Below are 22,438 nucleotides of genomic sequence, written 5' to 3'. Positions count from 1 at the left end.
ACAAACAGCGACCATGTCGCAAAAAGCGAAAGATAAGGCGGAATTATGACAAAGGGGGAAGAAAGTATCTCTGATGTTTGGTAAGTTGCACGGCAAGCAGAAAACGCGCAAAACTTCAAGATTTTATTGACGCAAACTTTGAAAACATTTAATGCATGACTTATTATTTTTTAAGGCTGCTTTATTAAAAATTTAAGACCTCACTAAGTGGGACCAATAGCTATTGGAGATATTATTAAAATCAATAATATATCAGCTTTGGTTTTAAGAAATGTACTGATAATTCTGAGATGTTAAATATGAATTTTTTTTTTTTTTTTTACAGGGAATCCAGAAGTAGATAACAAGACGAGGGCATTTGTTAAACTGCCGCATCTCCTACCAGTCAACATGAGCCGCAAGCTCGGTTTTCACTTCAAAGACTTCACATCCATCCACCTGCATGTGCACACGCGTGCGCACATGCACTCCTTTTGAATCTGTGGTCCACATTCAAGTTAATGATGTGTGTGAACGTGTGCCACAGGTGGTACCCCGCCCCGATACGTTTGTCATCAGCCTTTTTCCTGACAGCGTGGGTGAGGAGGGAGGAAAGGGGAAGAGAGGCTAAATACTCGCCCCCACGTCGCCAGATGGGAGGTGTTTAAAAAAAAAAAAAAAAAAGTCCGCCTGCGGTTGTTCTCGCTCGCCAACGCAAAACTGTGTCGCGCGGAAATTGGAAATAATCCATAGCGGGCGCCAACCGTTGCGGTCGTAAATGTTTTATAAACCGCATAGGCCACATTTTAAGTGTAAAAATAAGTTAAGCAAGGCTCAGACGTAAAACCATTGTCATGAGAAATGTTTTCACATGGACCCACCTTTTCAATAAAATATAAAAATATATGTAAATAAAAGTCAAAACAACAAAAAGTGACAATACGTTTAGCTATTTTGAATCTGAGTCTGTTGACATTCTTATCAGTCAAAAATAATTATTTTGAATTTGTAACCAAAAGGTGAGTCGCGCCATGGACAGTCCCGGAAGTTAACTGACAATAACTCTGATTTTTAAAACAATTAAATCATCCATCTGCTGACTCTGCAGTTTTACTCCCGCCAACCAAACTAAGACTTTCAAACAAGTTGCCAAGACATTACTTTTAAAACAGCAAAAGACTCATTCCGAAAAACTGAAAAAGGATCAAACCAAAGCTTTGACAATAAGTAACAATGCAGATGTTTGACTACAAGCGGAAGGGGCACGGTGACCACCCAGCCGTAAAAGGAAAAAGAGTAGGCGTCGCCGTGAGGGATGCGTTTGATCCGTTAGCGTGCGTCGGAGGCCGGCTGGGTAATTTGAGCAAAATGTGTTATTAAAGACACCTGACACCCTCGGCTGCACGACTACTATTGTTCACACGCACCTTTCTTTTCTTACACCCCTTTCCATCCCAGCCGGTGGCATCTGCTCCACACTATTCGGCCCTCATGGTATGCACATGCACAGAGACGGGGGCGGTACCAAAAAAAAAAAAAAAAAGGAGAGGAGCGTGTTGGATTATTTCCAGGTGGCAGTTTGAGTGAGGGCATTAATCAAGCGGACAGATCTTCCTGTCAGAGACACATTAAGTGCACGTGCATGTTTACTACTGCTACACCTGCACACTGACTGACACGGAGGAAAGTTACTTGCTTACTTGAGGAGCAAGCAAAAACGTTCATTTGAAGACAAGCCGAGACGAAAGCCATCCCAAGTCATTACTTTGTTTGAATCGACCTTGATTTGGATCCACACTTGGTCTCCGACACCTCCTGTGTTTCCTCAGCTAAAGAGTGGAAATTACCTCCAAACATGCTTAACATCCCACCTATGTCGCTGCTTTCATGACCCACCGCTAAGTAAGTTTACATCGGCGGGGATGCCGCATTCCTGCCAGACTAAATCAACAGGGCGGACGACTGACCTTTTCCCTCCCCTCGTGGCGTAAAACAGGTAAGGCCTTGTGCGTCACCGCGCTCGCTCACATCATTACGGGCCGAAAACAAACATCCACGAGGCTGCGCACGCTTTTATACGCCCTCGTTGCGGGGGGAAAGGGAGTTTTGGAATTTTATGTAAAAGTGTAAGCGGGGTTTCAAACAATTCAGTGTTGGACTCCTGTTGCTTAAATCCATGTTTGATAAACAATTTTGGACATGTTACGTCTCCTGTGCATACATTTTAAAATGTCCAGCATTTGTTTCCAAGTGAATTCCGATTTATTATGAGTGGACGCAATCATTTTGACTCTTCGCTCCGAGTGGTTCAAATCTAGTGCCAAGCAGTTAATTGTTTACTGTTCATAATCCTTCAAGCATAGTTACTTAAACTAAACTTGCAATGACATTAGCACAGCAGGTGCTAAATGCGGTTAGCTGAGACTGTAGGAAACCGCCCAATGCTTTAACTTATGAACTTGATTAGAAAGGAGGTGTGAACTGCTCCCGCCTTTGTTGGCTTTGTTGACGCTTTGAAAGAACAGTAATCAGTAAGTCTGGATTAGCATTAGCAGAGCTAGCAACGCTTTGAAAGAACAGTAATCATTAAGGCTGAATTAGCATTAGCAGAGCTAGCAACGCGTTAACAGCATGTCGGACAGATTAACGCTTATCGCCTCAAAAAGTTTTCTGAAATTATATTAGAAGAAATAAGTAATTAATTTGATAACAAATATCTGACGCCTTTTTTAATGACCACCTTTTATTATGTAGCAAGATCTGGAACGCAACCTTGGAGTTTGAATCCTTTTAGCGAAATAGAAAAAAGGTTATTTTAAATGACTTTTAAATGTTAACTCATCATTAAAAGCAGCTGACAAAAGATCAAAAAACTGTTGTGCCTGTCTTACTGGAATCACGATACCTTGTCACTCTGCTGGCGACACTACAAGACACAAAGCTATTAATTGTCCGCAGAGCCAAAATGGCATCACGCAGACATGCTTCAATTAGCCTGCGGGAATGACACTGATGATTAGAATATGTGCGGCTAACAGGCACCAATAGCTCGTGCAGATCATAAACACACGTGTACACTTTTGGCAACGGAATAATACACCGGTGGACCAAAAGAGCATTTATCTTGCCTCCCCCTTAAAAAAAAAAAATATCAGGAAAACCAAAATGGCAAAAAAAAACACTTTTTAATGCAAATTCTAAGTTCTACCAGCGCACTAAATTGTCGGAATTTAAGATGAGTATCATGGATATGCTCTAACAGCTTTTCACACATTACATCAAAGGTGGCATTCAAGCAACAGAAGCCATCTTGTGTAAATTACCGCCTTCAGATATTTAGCTCTCTTTTCTCTTTTGATCCCATTGATTGAGAACCGTCCATGCTAGGATAATTGCCCCCGTGACTTAATTATCTATGTGTAATGAAGTTTGTAATAGGGCCATTATGTGTTCTGCAGACAGGGACTGGCACTTGAGTGGCTGCCACATGAGTCGCGGACTTTTCTGACGGCTCCGCCAAGCCAAAAAATGTATTTTGGGCAATTAAATACGGAGGTGACGCCAAGACAAATGTTCACGGTGATGGGGAATATTTTGCCAGCGTCGTCTTTCTGCGGGAATGCACCAGCGGCTCAAATTAAAAGTTTCCGTGACGGCAGCAATGTGGCGCTATGGCAAACAAAATAAAGATTTTTGTGACTTGCGTTCTGGGCAAAAAAAAAAAAAAAAAAGCTGACGCCACATACACATAAAAAAACTCTCTACTCCCCCAAAAAAATGGCTCCAGCAGGAACTAGTTGAGAAAACACCGAGGACGTCTCGGATCTCACACACGGGATTTAAGTTGACTGATGATGGAAAAGATGATTAATCCTTAGTGCTCTCAAAATATACATAGCAATTTACATGTCCAATGTAAGCTAAGTTGGTGCTTCTCAAACTGTGGTCCGTGGGCAAGACATTGGGGGTCTGCAAAATAAATTGCAGGAGATCGTTGGGGGCCAATTAAACAAACCAATCTTGACAAACTATGAGCCAATTAAAAGCTCTAAAATGATTGTGACAAATCATAAATCAGGTTAAAATATGCTTTTCTCCACTTGTTAAATATCATAATACTGCGGTTATTCTCGAAAAAATACAACTTTAACTTCTTCCCACTAAAATATTAATTTGTTTTTGGAACAGTATGATTTTTCTGAAAAATAGTCCAATGGTGTTAGGATTCTGGATAAGCATTATTTTGTCTTTTTTTTTTTCCAGTTGTTTGGAACATCAATTGTGTGTTTTTTCCCCCATGATACATAATACTTGTTTTTATTTGAAAATTACAAACACAGGCCGATACTCCGGTGGTCCCGGCGACATTCTGTGGCGGCGCTGACAGACTTACGAGCCAGATGATCGTAAAACGGCGCCGAAGGCGACATCAATCAGCGAGACGCCGTGAGAATCGATAGGCGATCAACCGGCCGGACTGAATAGCACCTTGGCCGCCGCCTCCATCCTTCCCCCTTCGCACCTGAGCATCATCCTGCTTTCAATTTCCTGCCACGCTCGCTCCCCGCGGGTGAGAGGTTAACGCGGTAATAGGCCTCAGTGATTGGTGGAAGACGCTGGGGCGCATTAAGAAGCCCCGGCGCTGCTTCTGTGGAGAGGCCCGCAGCAGATGTGTGCGGGGAGCTTCGAGACTTCTGACAAACATCTTGCAGATATTTGATTTGGACTCAGCCGCTCAGGATACGGAGCGAATAGAGACATTGGCTTGTAAATGTTTGTTTAAAACTCGATCGCTCATGCACTACTTATTTGTCCGACTGAACGGGTTATCTCAAGACGCTCAAGTCCATAAAAATAATAACAAAAAGTGAAATGAAAATTTCAATACTTCTGTTAAAAAACAGTTGATTCAAACCTTTCCAAATTAATTCTGAAATTAGAAGACGATATATCCATCTGTACATTATAAAAGCTTCTGCATCCATGCAAAAAATGCCATATCAGCAAAACAAGCAACCATAAGTTACAGTGCACAAGTCTGAAAATCATTAGGCTACTGTTTAAAGCTCATCCTAATCTTCCAAAAAGAATCCGGGGACTTTCCATGAATTTCCACAGCATTCACGTTTCACATTGAGCTAGTCGTGTCAAGACGCCACCATTGTGCAAAAAAGACCACAACAAAAAGGGAGACCATGAATTACAGCGCACGGACGACTGAAAATCATAAAGCTACTAACTGTTAAGAGAAGATAGCAAGCTTTCAAAAAGAAGGTCACGTAGTTCCACAACATTTTCCCTTTGTGTAACAAGACCAAAGCAAAAACAACTTCAGCAACATTGAGCATTTTTTTTGTATCTCTTAATATGTGTGCCTTAGTATTTTACTTTATTTACAACATAACTAACTCAGTTTTAAGTATCGATTGCCATTTGATCCCGAATTAGTGTTGCATCTGCGAGAATTACCACCAAAATTTAATCTGCGTCAATATTTATGATCAGTTGTGTTAAGTTAGATTTTGGGTTCTGTATCATGGGCATTCTTTAAAAAATGTGGTTTTGTACTGAAAATGGAAACTAAATTGAACTGAAGTGAACAATGCATGCTGCCAAAATTTGGTTCCTGAAACTCCAAGTACGTCCAAGTCTTAAAACAAAACAAACAAAAACATGAAATGTGTGTTTAATGAAGTAGCCAAAGGTTGACCCAAATTTAATCCATTCACCGCATTTGGTGGTCAAACTTTGGGGGTGAAAAAAAATCCAGTAGGAATCAGTTTTTAATCCACCATAGTCTCTTACTGTTGCCAAAATTTGGCAGCTGGAACTTGAGCTTAGTTGCCCCAAAATTTAGATCCTACTTAATATGAAGAAGCTTTGCATTGGAATAAAGGCAAATTATTATTGTTTTTATCATATCTGAAAGTCACTGTTTGGCAAAGTGTAAAAATCCATCTTGCTGTGTTAAATTAGATATGCAGGATGAATAGAGTACAAAGCAAATGAAAGTCATTTAGATAGGACTCAATATTTTGTCTTTTGTATTATGCGCCAAAATGTGCTTCCTGAAACTCAATCTTTGTCACCTAAATAGGATTCCGACGATGATGGAAATATAGACTCCAAGAGGAAGATCAAAAACGCAGGCTGACTACAGATAGTGCAAATTAAAGGCACTTCAACGAGAACATGGCAATTATTTGATGGTTTTGCGGTTTCATGGTGTGCCAAAATCATTATTAAACTTAGTGCAGTTGTCGCGATTGCCAAAATTTGGTACCTGAAATTTGAGCTTTTGTTGCACAATTTATCGGAAGATTCTCATTGCGCTGTAGAAGCTTTTGAGGTGTGCGGTGTCAGATAGGTTAAGTGTGGTTGCCCAAGGTTCTAATTGATGACCATCCAGGATGCTTGACTCCCTCGCATCCAAACACCTGACCCCGAGAAAAAGACCCCGGTAGCACGTAAGGAATCAAAGCGGTACTCACCCCAGTAGAAGTTCTGCTGGCATGGTGTGACGGTACTGAAGAGGCTGTTTGACGCCATGCCGGAACCAGCTCTCGCTCCTCGGCGGTTTCCGTGAACCTTGACACGTCCTAAACCATGTCACAGGGGGGAGGAGAACAGGGGGTGAAAAAATAAATTCGGGAAGCCGCGAGACATGCCTTTACGTATCAACTATTCGGATGACCACAAGGAAGAAGCCGGCGTTGGTTTTTATGGAGGAGGGAAAAAAAAAAAAAAAAATTCGGATGGTGCGGCGTTCTTACCCGCTTAGCGCCGTCCTTGTGACTGGTGCTGCTGGCCCGCGACCATTAACCATTGACGCTCCGGCCACGCCAAGCCCCGAGCCGCGCGTCTGTGGTTCTGTGGTTGTTTTGGAGGAGCACCTCGCGCAAAAACCCCAAAACGGCACCAGCGGCTTTAAAAACTGCTTTTCCTACCCTCCACGCGCCGTCACTGGAGAGCCTCGCTCACGTGCTCCCGCGACGTCACCACGGCGGTGGGCCGGACCCTCATTGTGGTTTTCCTCTCTCCTCCCTTCCCTCCTCCCTCTCGCGTGGTTCAGCTGCGCTTCCAGGCTCGAAGGCACCCATCTACCCCATGTGTCACTCCCGCTTTCTCCCTTCCAAAGCTGCTTTCTGAGATCCGAGGAGGTCGTGAGGAGCGACTTCCCAGCGGTGAAGTTGTCAGAATGTCTTTGCAGGAAAAAAGGGCTGTGCAATCTTCTGTCACCATGTGCCTTTGAGACGTCACGTCAGGTGCGAGCAGAAGCCACAAGGGGAATGTGAAGAATGAAGGCGAGAAAGTCAACTGGAGTCGCCAACTTGCTGGTGACTCAGCAGAAAAAACCAAAAGGGAGGATTTGATGCCAGAGCGCAATAAACACTTTAGGGGTTTTCCAAAATAATTTGTTATACACAATACTTTTGCTCAGATGAAGTATCATCCATTATTTGACGGTTAAGCCAAACCTTTCTATTCAAATAAATTCAATTCCAATCCTTTTGGTGGGCTCATGTACACATTGATTATGTATTTTGACAGATCTCCTACAGGTATCAGGTTTTATGATGAGGTTTGTACCATTATCAAGTATTTAAATCCCCCACTTAAATCAATAAAGTCCATATTTATGAGCTATGAAATCTTATATGGTTGTTTGTATGATTGATGTCGGTGAGGCCCAATTAGTCGTGATTAAACACGTTTTAATAGCTTCCATGTGTGTGTGCTTTAGGACAATAAAGAATAATGATGTTAAATCCGAGCCGCTGGGCAGTTCCTCACGTCTTTGCCACTTACCGTATTTCTGCGCGGTGAAGAATTTACCTTGGCGCTGGGCGCTCAGTAAATATTTGCCATCTAAAACAAGAACATGCCTCCCGGGTCACAGCGGCGGCTCGGGATTGGCCGTCGCCGCGCGGCTGTTGGCGGCAGGCAAACACGCCCCGGGCATCGACGAGACGCACGCCGGCTATTTCCACTCTGAGATTTAATGCGTGGTGTCAGCCGTGGCGTTTACCTTTCCCGCTAAAAATATCCTCGCTGTATTTTCTGGATATTTGGAAACGTTAGCCTTTCGAATAACAACTTTTAGCGCCGCGCGCCAACACGATCGGATGCCCCACTGTCAGAAGCGTTAAAGGTGCGGGACGGACGAGCGCGGCAAATTACTGACAATATGGCAGGAGTGTAATTTGGGCGTCACGACCCTGCCTGCCTAAAAGATGGAATGAAAAATAAATCAGAAAAGCGACTGTGTTTGGAATGGCTTTAAAGTGTAATGGCACAACTACAAAGCTAATTTTAGTGATCAGTAAAAATCTGTGAAATACAGTACGTATAAAAAAATATGTATATATATTTTGCCAAAGTCTTTTTACACTCACTTCCATCCTGCCAAACCTCAACCATGGAGGTTGAGCTCCACCGATCCAAGATCTGATCCAGGGGGCGGGTCCATGCCAAATCAGGCTTCTGCTTTTGTTTTTCGGGCTGCGGAGGCAAAATAACAAAAGCGAACGTCCTTGATTGGAGGGGATTTGAGACTATTACGCCGTAAGAGGAGCTGAGCGAGTCACGCAAGAGCGCATTTGCGACGACGTCTGGAAAACCCGGTGTTTTGGCGGATTGAACGTTTTTCTAAATTGTTGCTGGATGTAAACAGGGCATGCTATTGGGGTGGTGGGGGGGGCGGGAGGATGGGAGTCCTGCTGTGTCGAGACAATTCTTGACAGCTGTGTTCATGTGAAAGGCCGGAATACGATACCGAATCTCGTATTTAATTCATAAGATTTTCTCCTCCGGTGGCCGAATACGCCAACGACTCAAATTGAAGATGAAGAGCTTGGCCGCGCCGTGAGTTCTGGTCTGGGTTCTGGAAGGCCCACCCGGCCGCTCTACCACTCGAGACCACACATGCAAGCACCTTCAATGTTGTTATCACAAGCCCTCGCAGAAACATAATCGAGGTTTCACATGTTGCTGAAAATGACACGCGCTTGCTATGGTTTCCTTCCTTGCTTCAGCTTGTTTTTATTTCTGGAAAAGTGTGAGTGGATAATGACGGTCAATGTGGAAGTGAGGGCAGGGAAACAAAATCTGCAATTTTTTTTTTATGAAGATCTGATTTGCTGGTCCGCTTTAAGCGTCTGAAGTGCAAAGTCAGCATACATAATAACCCGCCGCCGCCGTGATGATGCAAGCCCCAACACAAGTCACATGACGCCGAGTGTCATAAACAGAAATTGTGTCACCGGGAAAGTGTGGGGACGACGCACGAGGCCCGTGACTCAGTCAGCGCGGGGCACGCCGGGCAACCTCAGTGATCTTACACATAAGTGGTCCATTATGCCGCAGTCTGTTTATTTGCCGGCGAGAACAAAGCCAGCCTGATGGCAGCGAGCGGCTCCCGTTGGAGAAGCGAGCCAATGTGAGGGTGGCCCGTGTGGCAGCGACAATGGCGCAAACAAAAGCCTCTGCTGTCTTCTTTTTGTGACGGATAATTGCTCGCCTCACATGATTTCACAATGCCGTGACTCCGAGCCCGGGCCTTCTCAAGCTGAATTTAAGACATTGTGGACAAGAGGCTGCTTTTCTTCTTCAATGTGGAATTAAAAAAAAAAGGGGGAGGAAGATCCAAGCATTGATGGATGACAGAATACAGGCGGGAAAAGAGGATAGCTTCCCAGTGACTAAATTATGGGCTATATTGTCTTTTGATTATCATTTTAAAAAAAGAAAAAAGAAAAAAGAAAAGGTTGCCTTCTATTTTTTTAACGTGTTAAAAATGCAATGGCTTGTGCTTAACAGCAAATGTACTTTTTGTATAATTTTAAGAGAAGAAATTACTGGAATAAGCTATTGGTGAGAATTTATACCATTTGTGTTTTAAACAACTTTTACAAATATATTTTACATATTGCTCCAATGACAACATCACAACTTCCTCTAAAGTAAAAAAAAAAAAAAAACACTGGGTCACTTACGTTGCCATCTCATGAGTGGACAGTCTTCTGTCTTTAATTCCTGAAATGAAAAAGAAATCAAGCATTATGCTTTGCTCTCGTATTCCCGTTAAGTATTCCGGTCCCACGCTGGAGTACGATGAAGCACAGTAGCAGCAGCCTATAAATGCAATTAAGTGGCGTTAATTCAATTATAAGCGACAAACTGCGTCGTCCCCACTGGTATCCTAATTGAATTATAGCCGTAAAGCTCCAAAAGCCATTCGTCAAAATGCTTTAGGACTTTTTGCTGTCCGCAAATGCTAATTGATGAGCGTTGATCCATTCAGACTGATCCTAAATGTGGAAAGTGTGAGTCACCGCAGAGAAATAAAACGAGGATGTTTGCTGCTTGTGGTGGCAACGCATTCAAAACAAAAATCATTCATCCATCAAACCTTGGGTTGCCAGATGCAGTCAAAGCAATCCTCGTTTGACGCTAAGACCGATTAGCCACACAGGAGGAAAACAATGACACACAGGCTTTTTGTCAACACCAGGCGAGCATCCGAGCCATTTCAACAAGACATCGGAAGCCCACTCCTCTGTTGCGAAGCGCCCAGAAAACCTTTGGGGGGGACTAAAGGCCCTAAATGCCTCTCATACCTCGGCTGCCGCGCCATTATCATACAACTCGCGGATGCGCATTTTATGAACTGCTTTCCGCACATTCCAGCCCAGATGAAATGCCGGAATGCTCGGCACGATGCTAATTTGAAGACGGAATAAATCTATAAATCTGACTTGTGTTTCTTTGCCCCGCGGACACGCAGCCACGATAATTACGGGTTGACTTTACAGACGTTCAGACGTCTCTCATCAGCGCCGCTAATAGCATAAGCAGCAGGCGGCTACGTGCTTACTCACCGTCTCGCGGTTACGGGGTGAGCGGAGGTAAACGGTAACGTTGATATCATTAGAAGTGCCCGTGGCTCCGATTGCATCTTGTTATGACACAGACTCGCCGTGCGGTTGAAAAGTCACTCTCTGTTTATCTGTTTGTGTGTTGCACAGAGGCAAAAGGTAAGCAGAGCTGCATTGAAATCTCTGTTACATAACGCTCTACGCCTTGATGTCCAAATGGGAGCAAAGAAAGCTGGCTTTCATTAGTAGCCGGCACCGTACTGAGCCTGGCTTCTGAAAACATGGTAGCGCCTTGCACACAAGCAATGTGCGCACACACCCGCACAGCAACACACACAAACACAGTGCAGTGTGAGAGCGGGGCGCCGCTGCCTGATTGCTGAAAGGGAGCGTGGCTCTTCTCCAAGCAAGACCACTTCGGGGAGTCCACACACACAATCGTACTCTCTCGGTCACACTCGCATTCAATCATATTCTCTCAGCCTCCCGCACGTACGTGTACACAATCACGCACGCAAGCCGGCTTTCCAGTTGTCGGCGTGACGGGGTTACCTCTGGGGCCCGGGGCTGCATAAACACACCCGTGACCCAAGACAAACTTTCACAATTCCGCCAGGTGTGCAAACAGCGGGCTGCGAAAATACCCGGGAAAAAGGTCTGACCGTGCAAAAACAATACAAGTGGCTCTGATGAACTCCGGCGAATGCAAAGTGACAGTGTGAGAGGCGGCGGGTATGATGGAGAGCGGAAGGAAGCGTGTGATATTGGCGGATTCAATTTTTTTTTGTCTCAAAAATCTTTCTATTATTCAAATACGATCCCACTCTCGATCCAAAACCAGATAAAAAGTTGCCATGAAAGTGATTGAATTAAACTGAGTTTGTGGCCATTTTCTGTACGCACAAACAAAAAGGCTTTTGGATATCGATGACGGACATGGACAACCCGCCGCCTGTTCTTGATTACTCAGACATGCCGATGAGTCTCCGCTTTCAAGGCCCTCACGTCGCTTTCATCTGCCAGCGCAGTCATCGCGAAGCCCTCTTAAGTGATAGCACGTTGTTCCTGGTGGGGCGTCGCCCGCCCTTGGCAGCGCACCAGCCTTCAAAGAGGCGGGCGACCATCGTGACCAGATCGGGATTAGCGATAGTTTACGTCCCAGCTGTTGTGACGGTAAACCGTTCTGAGAAACTGTGTCGTTTGGCACAAAGTCGTGAGTCACGATTGCAAAGCGCCAGCATCTGTGATCATCCGTCTTTCTCTTCCCTCCGGCCCGAGAGGAAACATCTTGTGAATTTTCCCGGGAGCTGTTTGCCTTTTGTCAAATTGTTGCTATTAACGCCACGCTGTAAAGTCAAACCTGTCAGAGCGTCTGACAGTAATTAGCATCGACTTTACAGACTGAGGGGGAGTGAAGCTTCTCCGAGAAAGTCGGTGGCAGGCTTCTGATGTTTGGTAGATTTTGAAAACCGAATGGTTACATTCAGCAATGTATGGAAATTATTCAATAGGATTATTTGGAGAAAACCATCATTTGCTTCCTGGCGTAACTTAAGACGAGCCCTCTGGAAACATGTGCAGTATCCAAAAGGACAACGCTAGTCCAGAACATTTCATCAAAGCTTTCGACTCAGAGGAAAATAAACCAAGACAAATATTATTTCTCGGTCTGTGATTCTTGACGTTAACGGTGATGTATGAAGTGCGATGTATATGCTTTGTAAATGTCTCTCAAAATACGGCAGAGAATCCTAGGAAGTTAACTAATTCCTTCTGTATATTCCCACAAACGTAAAAATAAAATCCTGTATATTGCATCTTTCCTACTCCCTCTCTTTAAGTAAGGTAAAAAGTAATAAATCTATACTAGGCAGGACCGTTGCAAATCCAACACGCGTTTGAAATTATGTGCTAATTGCCCTCCGGAAGCTTCCGCCATCTTAACACTTTCATGTCCCCGGAGTGAATAGCGGCATCTGGTCGTCTCCACAACGTCCCGTCGGCCGGTCTTGATCTCCGGCAAGAAGACCACCAAGCTTTTGGCTCCTGAGCCCACTCTCTCGCTCCCTCTTCCTCTCGTGTCCATTAAATCATCTCGCCCCGCTCCCATCTCAATATAGCCGTGTATTTTCAAACTAAGCCAAATATTTGATTTATGCATACTGTAGGTGCAGCGCGGCTGGGCTGTAGCCAAAAACACCATTATCAAAACGCCCCGTGAAAGGGGAACATTCATGGTTTGAGGGACGCACATGCGGCATTTATTTGGTAGCTTCTGATAAGCTACAACTAAAGTCTCAAAACAAGTACGACAGCTGCAAATCATAAGTCCAGTATGTAATTTCATTATTTGGACAATGTGAACCTTTTGGAATTACAGTAAACAGCATACCAACTATATGCTGAAATATGCACCTAGCCACATTTTTTTTTTAGTCTTTCTGAGCTTGGACTTATTCCAAATTCTATGACACTTAAAGAGACCCAAGACGTCAGAACTAGCAGCAGTTAGCGCATGCATGGCACGCTGTACAGTATGTCGCCTTGAAATCAAATCCTCTCTGGCAATCTCATAACCGTTAAATGTTACACATTTCTGTTGGGCCTCACATTAAAAAGTCTCAGATGACCCGACCACCCTCGGCCTTGGTCTCTCCTTTACGGATTGATATATTACGTTGTTCCACCGCTTACTTGTACGGGCTTTAATAAAATCTCCAGTTTGTAGCATCGAGCATCCAGTGTGGCTCGTATAAAAAGTCGATAGAGCTTATGTAGTTCTTTCCCGCCTGTTTTGTACCCCTCCACCTCATCTCTTCCTGTTTGGTGTTCTCTCCAGTATGAGGATTAATGCACCTAACATATGGTCACCATCCGCTGGTGGATTTCCTCATAATGGAGGCGGGACAGTGTAGGCGAATTACCATCTTTGATCCGAGGCATAAACCCTCACATGGGTTTATTATTCCGCATCCTCGGCGAAATGTGGAGGAACTTCAATTCTGGAAGTCATTTTGGGCTTAAGCCTGGGTGTAAGCCCATTGTCTTTGCGGACGCTGGGAAGGATTGCAGGCTTCTGTGCTGGCAGCGGGTTGCGTTTCTTTTGCCACTTGGGCCTTGTTAACACTGCCAGCCCTAAATCCAATTTCCAATGTCTGTGGATTGAATCCGGCTTGATTTTATGAAGTATAAACAGTAATGATTCCGATCTGAGCATGAGCAAATAACTGTAGAGCTTCAACTTCAGAGTTGATTGATACTTGATCCTTGCGGTTGCCCGACTACTTTTAGTACGTTGATTTTACGTATTCCAGATATCTGCACGAAATAGGAATTGAGCTCTATGACCCGGCGTGTAAATCTATCGTTTGGCCTGTTGGGTGACATCCCAAAATGGCCTCCAGATTTGCAACTTTCATCCCCCCCATTCGAATATTACTCAGCCTCAATTACGATGACAGTTGACGAGGCGACGACCCACGCACATCGACAACGCCGAGGCGTCTGCCGATTGACTGATGTTGCACTTTTTGAGCGGCCTGTGAACTTGGCGCTGGCAAACGACAGCCGCCCCGCCCCTGGCTTGGGAGTGTCACCATGGACATCGCAAGACACCTCAGCAGTAATAAGGAGTATCCGTCAGGTTCCCGCTCCAGTGACTTGTGAAGGCGCCACATAGCCACCAGTGTACATCGCACACCTCAACGCCGCCTACAAACACGTGGAAGCAGTCAGCGGACACCGAGCTGAGCCGGGTCTTAAGTCGGGACGCGGAGGGGCTTTGAATGGATGATCTGTTTACTGAGCAGAAGAAAGGCAGGCTATCGGGTTGCCAGATCTGGAACGCATTGATGTCGGCGACGCTAGTTTGTCAGATGAAAGTGCCAACGTTTTGATACGCAGCAGATGACTTGCGGGAGCCATACAAGCTCTTTGACAACTGAGAAGCAGATCTGTGAGAAATCTTCAAGATTTAAAGTGTATCATCATGCAAAACTTTGTATTTTATCAGATTGATTACAACCTATCATATATTTTTTCTAATTGTCCAAAAGCCTAATTGAAGAAACCTATAAATTATTTTTCGGTGGGAAATTGGGTGATTGTTTTGAGCTCAACAAAAACAACGAAATGAGCAATTTTAATTTAATTTACTTCTCCATCCTGCCGTTTCCTTATAAATTGGGGACATTCCTGTCTTTTACAACACGAGGGCGGGTAAACAGCTGCGAGAACAGCCTCTAAAAAAAACATCTACAGTAAGTCAGCAAAGTCTCCCAAGAAATGGGCGGCAGCTGCCTTACGACTATTTTGTCCTTTTTTATTAAACAATTTTTTGTAATCAAACAGAAGTTAGGTTTTATTTTTAAAGTGTGTTTGTGTGCACTCAATGAGAAGTGCAGACCATATCCTGTTTTTGAAGGCCCGGCTGGTGTCTTTATGGCACGCCGGGCATGTTTCGTCATACATTAAGGCAGAAGGACTCTTAAATGCTACCTGATGTTAGCGCCACTGGGATTTTTTTTTCTCACTCTCTCTCTCTCAAGGCGTGCCTCAGAGAGCATGCACAACAATTTTGCCATTTACTGCGGTCACAAGATGGTGCGCTGCCGCTGTTATATTGGTTTGGAATGTACCATTCTATTTCAGACCAAGACCACTCGGTGGGTTGCGGGCCACGATGGTCACTGGCCCGCTCAACAACAGAGGCTGACGACTGGCTCGGAAGCGATGCCTCGAACGCGGGAGGGACATTTTTGAGGCCAATGTGTCAACATTTCGACAAAGCAAAGAAATAATTATGAGTAACTGCTCACTCCACCATTGTGTTTTCTTTAAAAAAAAAATCCGTCAGCACAATGTTCTGTCGTAAATTCCATGTTTCCTTGTTTAAAAAAAGACAGAAAAAAAATATACATTTTGTTGAATTTTTTTGTACGTATCATCCTCTTTTCTTCAAAGAGTCCTTGTTCTGTCGTTCATCGCTGGTAATTACAGAGTCCGACGCCGTCGTTGAAATTGCGCCACAAACTGTCAGAAGCGCCACTCTTGAGAGTGAAGCAAAAATAAGCAACGTTTTGGCGCATAAATGTAACGACTGCCCGGCCGCAGCGGCACCGCGTTTATTTTCTCAGACGGGGAATCTCAGAATTAACTGACAGACTTGAAAATATTTACGGAAAGGCCAACGTAGCAAAGTGAACATCAGAGAGTGGGCTGAACCGAAACGCACCGCTCGTCGACGATTGTTGGCGTTTCAGAATGCTGAACAGCTGTCCGCCTACATTAAATAAAGACTCCCTGGTCTTGACAGATTCTTGCTTGCTGCTGGAGTTTTACCGCTAATATGCTACAAAGATCTGCCGCCTGCCTAGCACCAGTTCCGATTGCTGATATTCTGTTTAATAATATCTCTCTACTTACCCCCATAAAGTTTTTCATACGTGAGCTGCTTTTGATTTGACGCAAATAATGCGTTGCAGGCAAGTCAGCGAAGACCCCCCCCTGAGGGGTTGTGCGGTCTCAGGGTCCGCAGCTAAAGTTGAGCTTGAGGCTAACGGGCTTGAGTTTTACCAAACACGATACTATTCACGATAAGAGGTGTGGGATCGAGTCATAGCAGCAGTCTTGAATTTATAAGTTAAAGGCATTTCCAGGCAGTCTGACATGAATCAACTTCCTCCATCATTCGATCATGTAATGGCAAAACAATTAATCGCGATTAAAGAATTAACATGCAGCACAGCAATTCGCAAAAGATGACGCGAGCGCTGTTGCAATAAAATCAGAACGTCAACTACGGCTGATTTATTGCAAGTGGAAGGCTTTAATATGAGACACATGGTTTCAATAGATAGCGATTTGCAAGCGATGTAAAAGTGACTTATACAGGAGCTTGTCAAGGGAAGGAAAATGATAGAAGACATGAAGCAAGCATGTTTTGCATCTTATTTGGAGAATTGTTTGCTATTTGCCACATTGGGCCACAACCATGTTGGGAGCTTGCTAGCCATTTCTAACATCATGCGAAACGCCTTATAAAATGGCGAATTAAAAAGGCATAAAATGATGTGTAGCAGTAACAATTTCTCATGGCGTTATTTTTAGCACCATTGCGTAGAAATGAGTTTCTTGTGGATTGCATTAGCTTTGCTCGCTGGCCTGCTACGAGAAATCAAAAGGAAGGTTAAGTGGCAAAGTGGGAGGCTGGAGACACCGTTTTCTCTTGAGCGTGAAGGACCGTGGAGGGCGAGCTTTGGGCGAGACTATGGGCCGAATGTTTTCCCTTGTTTTTTTGTGCCACAGAGTGTCCGACTGATCGACGGCCAGTCGGCTGGCTTTGGAAGACAGTTGTCTCTGTCGCTTCCTGAGCTGGACCCAAAACCTTTTGTGACTAAACAAATGGAATGAATTACACAACTGGAGTAAATTACCTCCTCCTTTTTTGGTATTACTTATGCCTTTATGTTAGGAACAGAGACTGAACGAGGAAGTTGTAAAAGTTCACTCCCGGACTTGTTTTTAACAGACTCGAAGGTTCAGGCATTTGGGCTTCTTTTAATAATTTCTCCCGGCGATACTATCAAGAATGACGGTGTCAAACGAGCTGCAGGCTGCCTTTGAGCTGGACTCTTACATCTGCTCTACTATATTCATTCCAGGCCCCGCTCACACAGGAGGTGAAATATCATTGTTCGGCTGAACATATAATTATCATACGGGCCGAAAAGATGAAAATAGTCAAAAAGAAAAACACAGCCCAGAATCAAAACAAGCACACACACATTTACAGGAAGAGTGACAAAGCATTGCAGCAGCAGAAGAAAAAAAAAACAAGTGGGTAAAACCACCTTGGAGGGTGAGGGGGAATAAAACGGCCTCAGTTATTATCAAGGGTGGAGCTCGGCCACAAGCGCATTACTCATCCGATAGTCACTTTATTCCAAGTGTCCCAATATACTTATATTTAGATCAATAATAAACATTGGGCGGCACCCACAGAAACTAACAGGATGAAATAGTTGATGGTCTCCCGTTAAAGCCTGGTAAAAATTTCAGATGGTTATTTTGAACCGGCATTAGCCTCGACTGCTCCATTGGTAGCACGGAATACTCGTTTCGGGATGCTGGTGGATAATTAAAACAAGTTTTGGCCAAAGAGAAAAAGCTTGACAAGGAAGTGAGTGTATAAAGGAGCAGTGACAAAAAAAAGCAGGGAAGAAAAAGTGACTTAAGACTACTGAGCGGTTGGGGTTAGAGGTCACGAACCCGACACGTGTAGCTACTTGACCCCGAAAGTGAAGAAGAAGGCGGGTCATGGAAGGCAGCGCTTTATTGTTGTGGTTTACGAGCTGCTCAAGCCAGAGCCGTTAGAAGCTCCTAAATCACACGCAGAGCTCACTTTTCCCAGCTGAGATCTTAAATCTCTAACGCCTCATCAATAATCATTGAAGAGAAAAAAAACAACAGCAGCATGTTCATTTGAAAGCAATTAGAGCTTGCACTGAATCAATAACTGACAAGTGACAGACAATTTAGTAGTAGCAGTCATGTTATTGATTATTTTGATGTTATATAGCTCCACAAAATTTTGTTTGTCCCATTGAGGCAAACAAGCACGACGCATTAAAATTCACTTTGGCATCTCAATCGGCTAGCATATCACTAGCCGTGAACGCCGCTATCCAGAAATTGAGCAGCACTGTTTTTGTTGACCGAACGTCTACTTTGCGGCCAAAATGATTTCAGCTTTTAATATCAAGCCGAGATGAGTAAATTGGCACCCCCCGTGCCTATTAAAAAATTATCAATCCAGAGAGGATGATGATGATGATAACCTCAAATGAATCCTGCGCTCTCCAGCACAGTTTATTAGTTTAGGCCAGGGGCCACTTGTAGGCTCGCCGAGTGGATCTTAATTGTACGCGCGCTCCTTAAGCACCGACCGCAGCAATAATAGACGGAATTATGCCATAAATTCCCTCCAGATGTGCACTCACACCGGGCCCCGCTTCTCCAATTTGACGCTTCGCACACCCGCCATCTGCACACACACACACACACACACACACACACACACACACACACACACACACACACACACACACACACACACACACACACGCACACACACAGTTCCATGCGCACACATTGTGGCTTTTGTGAAGTGTTTGCATTGTCAGATTGTTTCCATACTGGGTGTTAGCATGCTGTGTTTCCTCACCGCCGCTGCAATTACAAGCGGTATTAGCTGATGAGTGTTTTGTTAACCTCCTAATAAGATGTCCTCCCGCCTATGCCGAGCTCACAGAGACGCCATTCAATAATAAGCAAGCCGCCTTTGAGTAGATCACAAAGAAAACGCCACCGGACGACCGTTGACAGCATTTCAAGATCCTCTTTCAGCCCGTAAAATCGGCACAAAATGTTCAACTTTGTTTTAAAAGATATTTTGTTATGTGTAGTTTTTCCTTTTTGGCAAAGGGGGGGGGGGGCTAATGGGGATATTAATGACAGCGCTTGAAGAGTGATGAGCGCGACCTTGGATAAAAAGGCAGAGGCAGCCAGCGGGGGGAATATAAGCGTCTATTTCTGGAGGATGAGGAAGAGCAAAGAGGAAAAGTGCGGTCAGACTTAATTATTATGTAGGCTGCAGCAGATACGTCACTCGGGACTTTTTCTGCTGCTTGCTCACAAAATGTTTCTAACGCCCGGTTGCCATGTACAATAAACACGTGTGCAAAACTACAATAAGTAATAAACACGAGTTACCTATCCTTTTATGCTACCACCATATTTGTATTTATACACAAGCAATTAAAGTCACGATATGTCCCATTTGAAGGAAGAATGGTAGTCGCCCTTGACAAGCTGAAGTTTAGCACCTCGTAACTGAGGCAGGCGCTCCCGCTTGTTGTGGTGGTGTCACGCGGCGATATTGAGTTTGCCAGGTGAGAAGCTGGCTCCACTAATCAGTAGCGGCAGAGTAATTTGCCCGCAGACATGTTCCAGAGCCTGACTTCACTAAAGTTTCTCTCAACCTGCTGCTGCTGCCCCAGGTGGCTCAGACGCTTGAATGCCCCTCTTTACCTGCTCGCAACGACGAGAGATGGGGGTCAGAAAACAGGAAGAGAAAAGTGGACTGGGTTGAGTCCAGGTGCATGTGTTTGGCTAAAAAAGGGGACAGGGGGTTAACTTCTGGTAGTCTTTTCATCACCCGGCGTCTTTATCAAACCCCTGGGTCTTGTTTGTTCTGTTCTTGCTGTCGAAGCAAGGGGGGGTTGCCGTGCTAAATTATCTCGAGCGGTTGATGTGGAGAGGCTTCCTGTCATAGGGCCTGTTCCCTGGCGACAATAAAGTGGGGTTAAGTCCAAATGGACAAACGCGCGATTGGATAAGCCACAGTCTGAGTCGTTCAAGGACTTTTTAAAAAATCATAACTCCGAGGTCTAATTCAATCATCCGGCGCCCTCATCATCCTCTCCAAGCTATACACTACTCGGATATTTACCGCCTAAGCTTCAGAGGGGAGCAAATTAATTCAAAGCCATGGCGACTGGCGTAAAACATGATGACATTTCAAGGAAGGAATTACTTTCCGCCACATGGCGTGAAAAAGATTCAAATCAGATTTTCCATTGACGATTTTATTGAGGCTATCAGCACTGACAAGATATTCCCAATTAATGGCTGTTTGTAGATCCCTGGCAAGGCAGTCTTGTTTTTGTTGACTCTACGGGAGGCTGCTAAATTTGGGAGGCCTCTGCGGCCTCCCGGGTGGTCGCGGCAAGTGCCAAAGATGCCGCTCTATGTTTAATCTCCGACATTTATTTGTTTGCTTTCTGAATGAAGACGCAAGGCAGAAAGCGGGATCGGTTCCAGTGTCTCGTCATTACAGGGTGAGTGTTCATCCAGCTAGACTGTGGTAACCCGATGTCCAGACGCCACTGGGGCAAACTCACCTTTGGCCCGTCGCGTCTGGCTTGCCAACGCGGCCAGACGGCTTTTAAAGCCGCAGTGACATCACATCGGCTAACGGCGCCTCGCATCAGTCCGGCTTTGTATCAACAGTTCTTAAAAAATAGTAACCCTAAAACGACTTGTTCTATTTGCACAGTTGTCTCCATGAACAGTTCCTGTATTTGTTCGCACATGTGAGCGCTCATTCTTCGTCTTCGGAGCATCGGCGAGGCCTCGGCGTGCCGGCCTGGCCTCATCTGGCAGTCATTACCTGCACACATGCTCCCGTCTGAAGGTTGATCCCCGGGGTTAAACAAATCCAGGCGACGAAGTGCAGTCCGCCAGGAATCAGGCCCTGCCGTGTAAGAGCCGCGCTACGACCCGGCGTTAGGCTACCAAATATGCTAAAGAACGCCAATCTGGGTTTGTTTCAGGCAATGGAATAACTGGCCATTGGAAAGATGCGACACGAGTCATTTGTTCTGCAGTGACATTTCAAATTTAATGGTACCAGGCACCTCATCGCCAATTACGTGGTATGAAGGCCTTTTATGGCAAGATTCTGACAAACCGTCCCAAGGATTTCATTTTGATCCCGATCAAACAAGCCAGGATTCTGCTTATATTTATGATATTTCCTGTTTCTTACATCATCATGCGCCAATTGAATCTGACAGGGTAATTATTATTTCATCCCAATCCATAACGGGGGAGGCTCCAAACACAGACACAAGAGTGGTGGGGAAAAAGAATTTGGAAGCATTTGGCGACGGTTCAGTCATCTGAAAGACGCATCGAGAGAAGCGAAGGAAGGGGAGACGCTCGCAGATTGCGTTGCGGGTGTTCCCTTGATGTCCCCTGACAGGAACCAGATTGGGAGTTGCAAGCCGTCGACGAGTTGTGCTTTTTTTTTTTTTAATCCGTCTGGCTCCGTCGGGTTTTTCCTGGCCCGCGTGGACCCCGGGTTCCGAGACGCGGCGGCGGCCCCTGCTTGTGGAGCCAGCCTGCCCTGTTTGAGTGAGAATAACAAACGCTTGAAAAATAAAAGAAAAAGAGAGGAGCAGCAGCAGCACAATCCTGCTATTGTTCGTGCGAGCGCAACCACGGCCTCTCGACGTTTTACTGGCGGCTATAAAAGAGCGAGTCGGCTGCCAGACTGACAGATATGCTCGAACAAAAAGTGCTGGACGGTTCCGTATCGTCAATTTCAACTTGTGTTACTTGGCACCGGCCGGGTCATTCATCGCGCCGAATGTACTGTAGCAAGTTCAGGGTTGCTTATGATGGCATAGCCCGACACACGGTCAACGAGCTGGCAGGCGGATGCGCGCCGGACGTGAGACTTTGAACGCCCCCCCCCAGGCCACCACGTATGCAAAGGCAACGCTACATGAGGCGTTCACGGACAAAACAATATTTAGACTTGTCAGTGAGAAATAAAGTTGCCAGTTATATTCGGGCGACAGCCTAAATATACTCTGAAAGGTTTTATTTATGATGTGCAGTGTGGAGCTGAGCAGCGGGGTGGGGGGGGGGGGGTTGCGACGCGCCTCGACGGAGAGACTAAACCCAATGGATTCAGAAATGATGACTTGAGACTACACTTGATTCCGTTGCATTTT

General features: G+C 45.0%; 1 protein-coding gene across 8 annotated transcripts in view; it reads right to left on the bottom strand.

Moving 5' to 3' along the window:
• The window catches only part of runx2b (RUNX family transcription factor 2b), a 69,159-nt gene that overhangs the window by 20,145 nt on the left and 26,576 nt on the right, over nt 1-22,438 (bottom strand). For 2 of the 8 annotated variants that reach the window (XM_088361641.1, XM_088361640.1), the window contains 2 exons: nt 9,975-10,014; nt 6,471-6,578 (listed from right to left, as the gene is read on the bottom strand). In XM_088361641.1, the coding sequence (XP_088217767.1) occupies nt 6,471-6,578; nt 9,975-10,014 (148 nt within the window). Of the gene's footprint in view, nt 1-6,470; nt 8,482-9,974; nt 10,015-10,390; nt 10,538-10,859; nt 11,051-22,438 lie in introns of those variants that run through there. The other 6 variants (XM_088361648.1, XM_088361643.1, XM_088361644.1 and 3 more) reach the window with 6 other exon arrangements.

This window comes from Syngnathus floridae, chromosome 19, assembly GCF_059516105.1.
Source record: "Syngnathus floridae isolate MCC-2025c chromosome 19, RoL_Sflo_1.0, whole genome shotgun sequence".
Lineage (NCBI taxonomy): Eukaryota > Metazoa > Chordata > Actinopteri > Syngnathiformes > Syngnathidae > Syngnathus > Syngnathus floridae.
The sequence above is the reverse complement of the archived record's forward strand: the minus strand, read 5'-3'. Positions and strand labels throughout refer to the sequence as shown.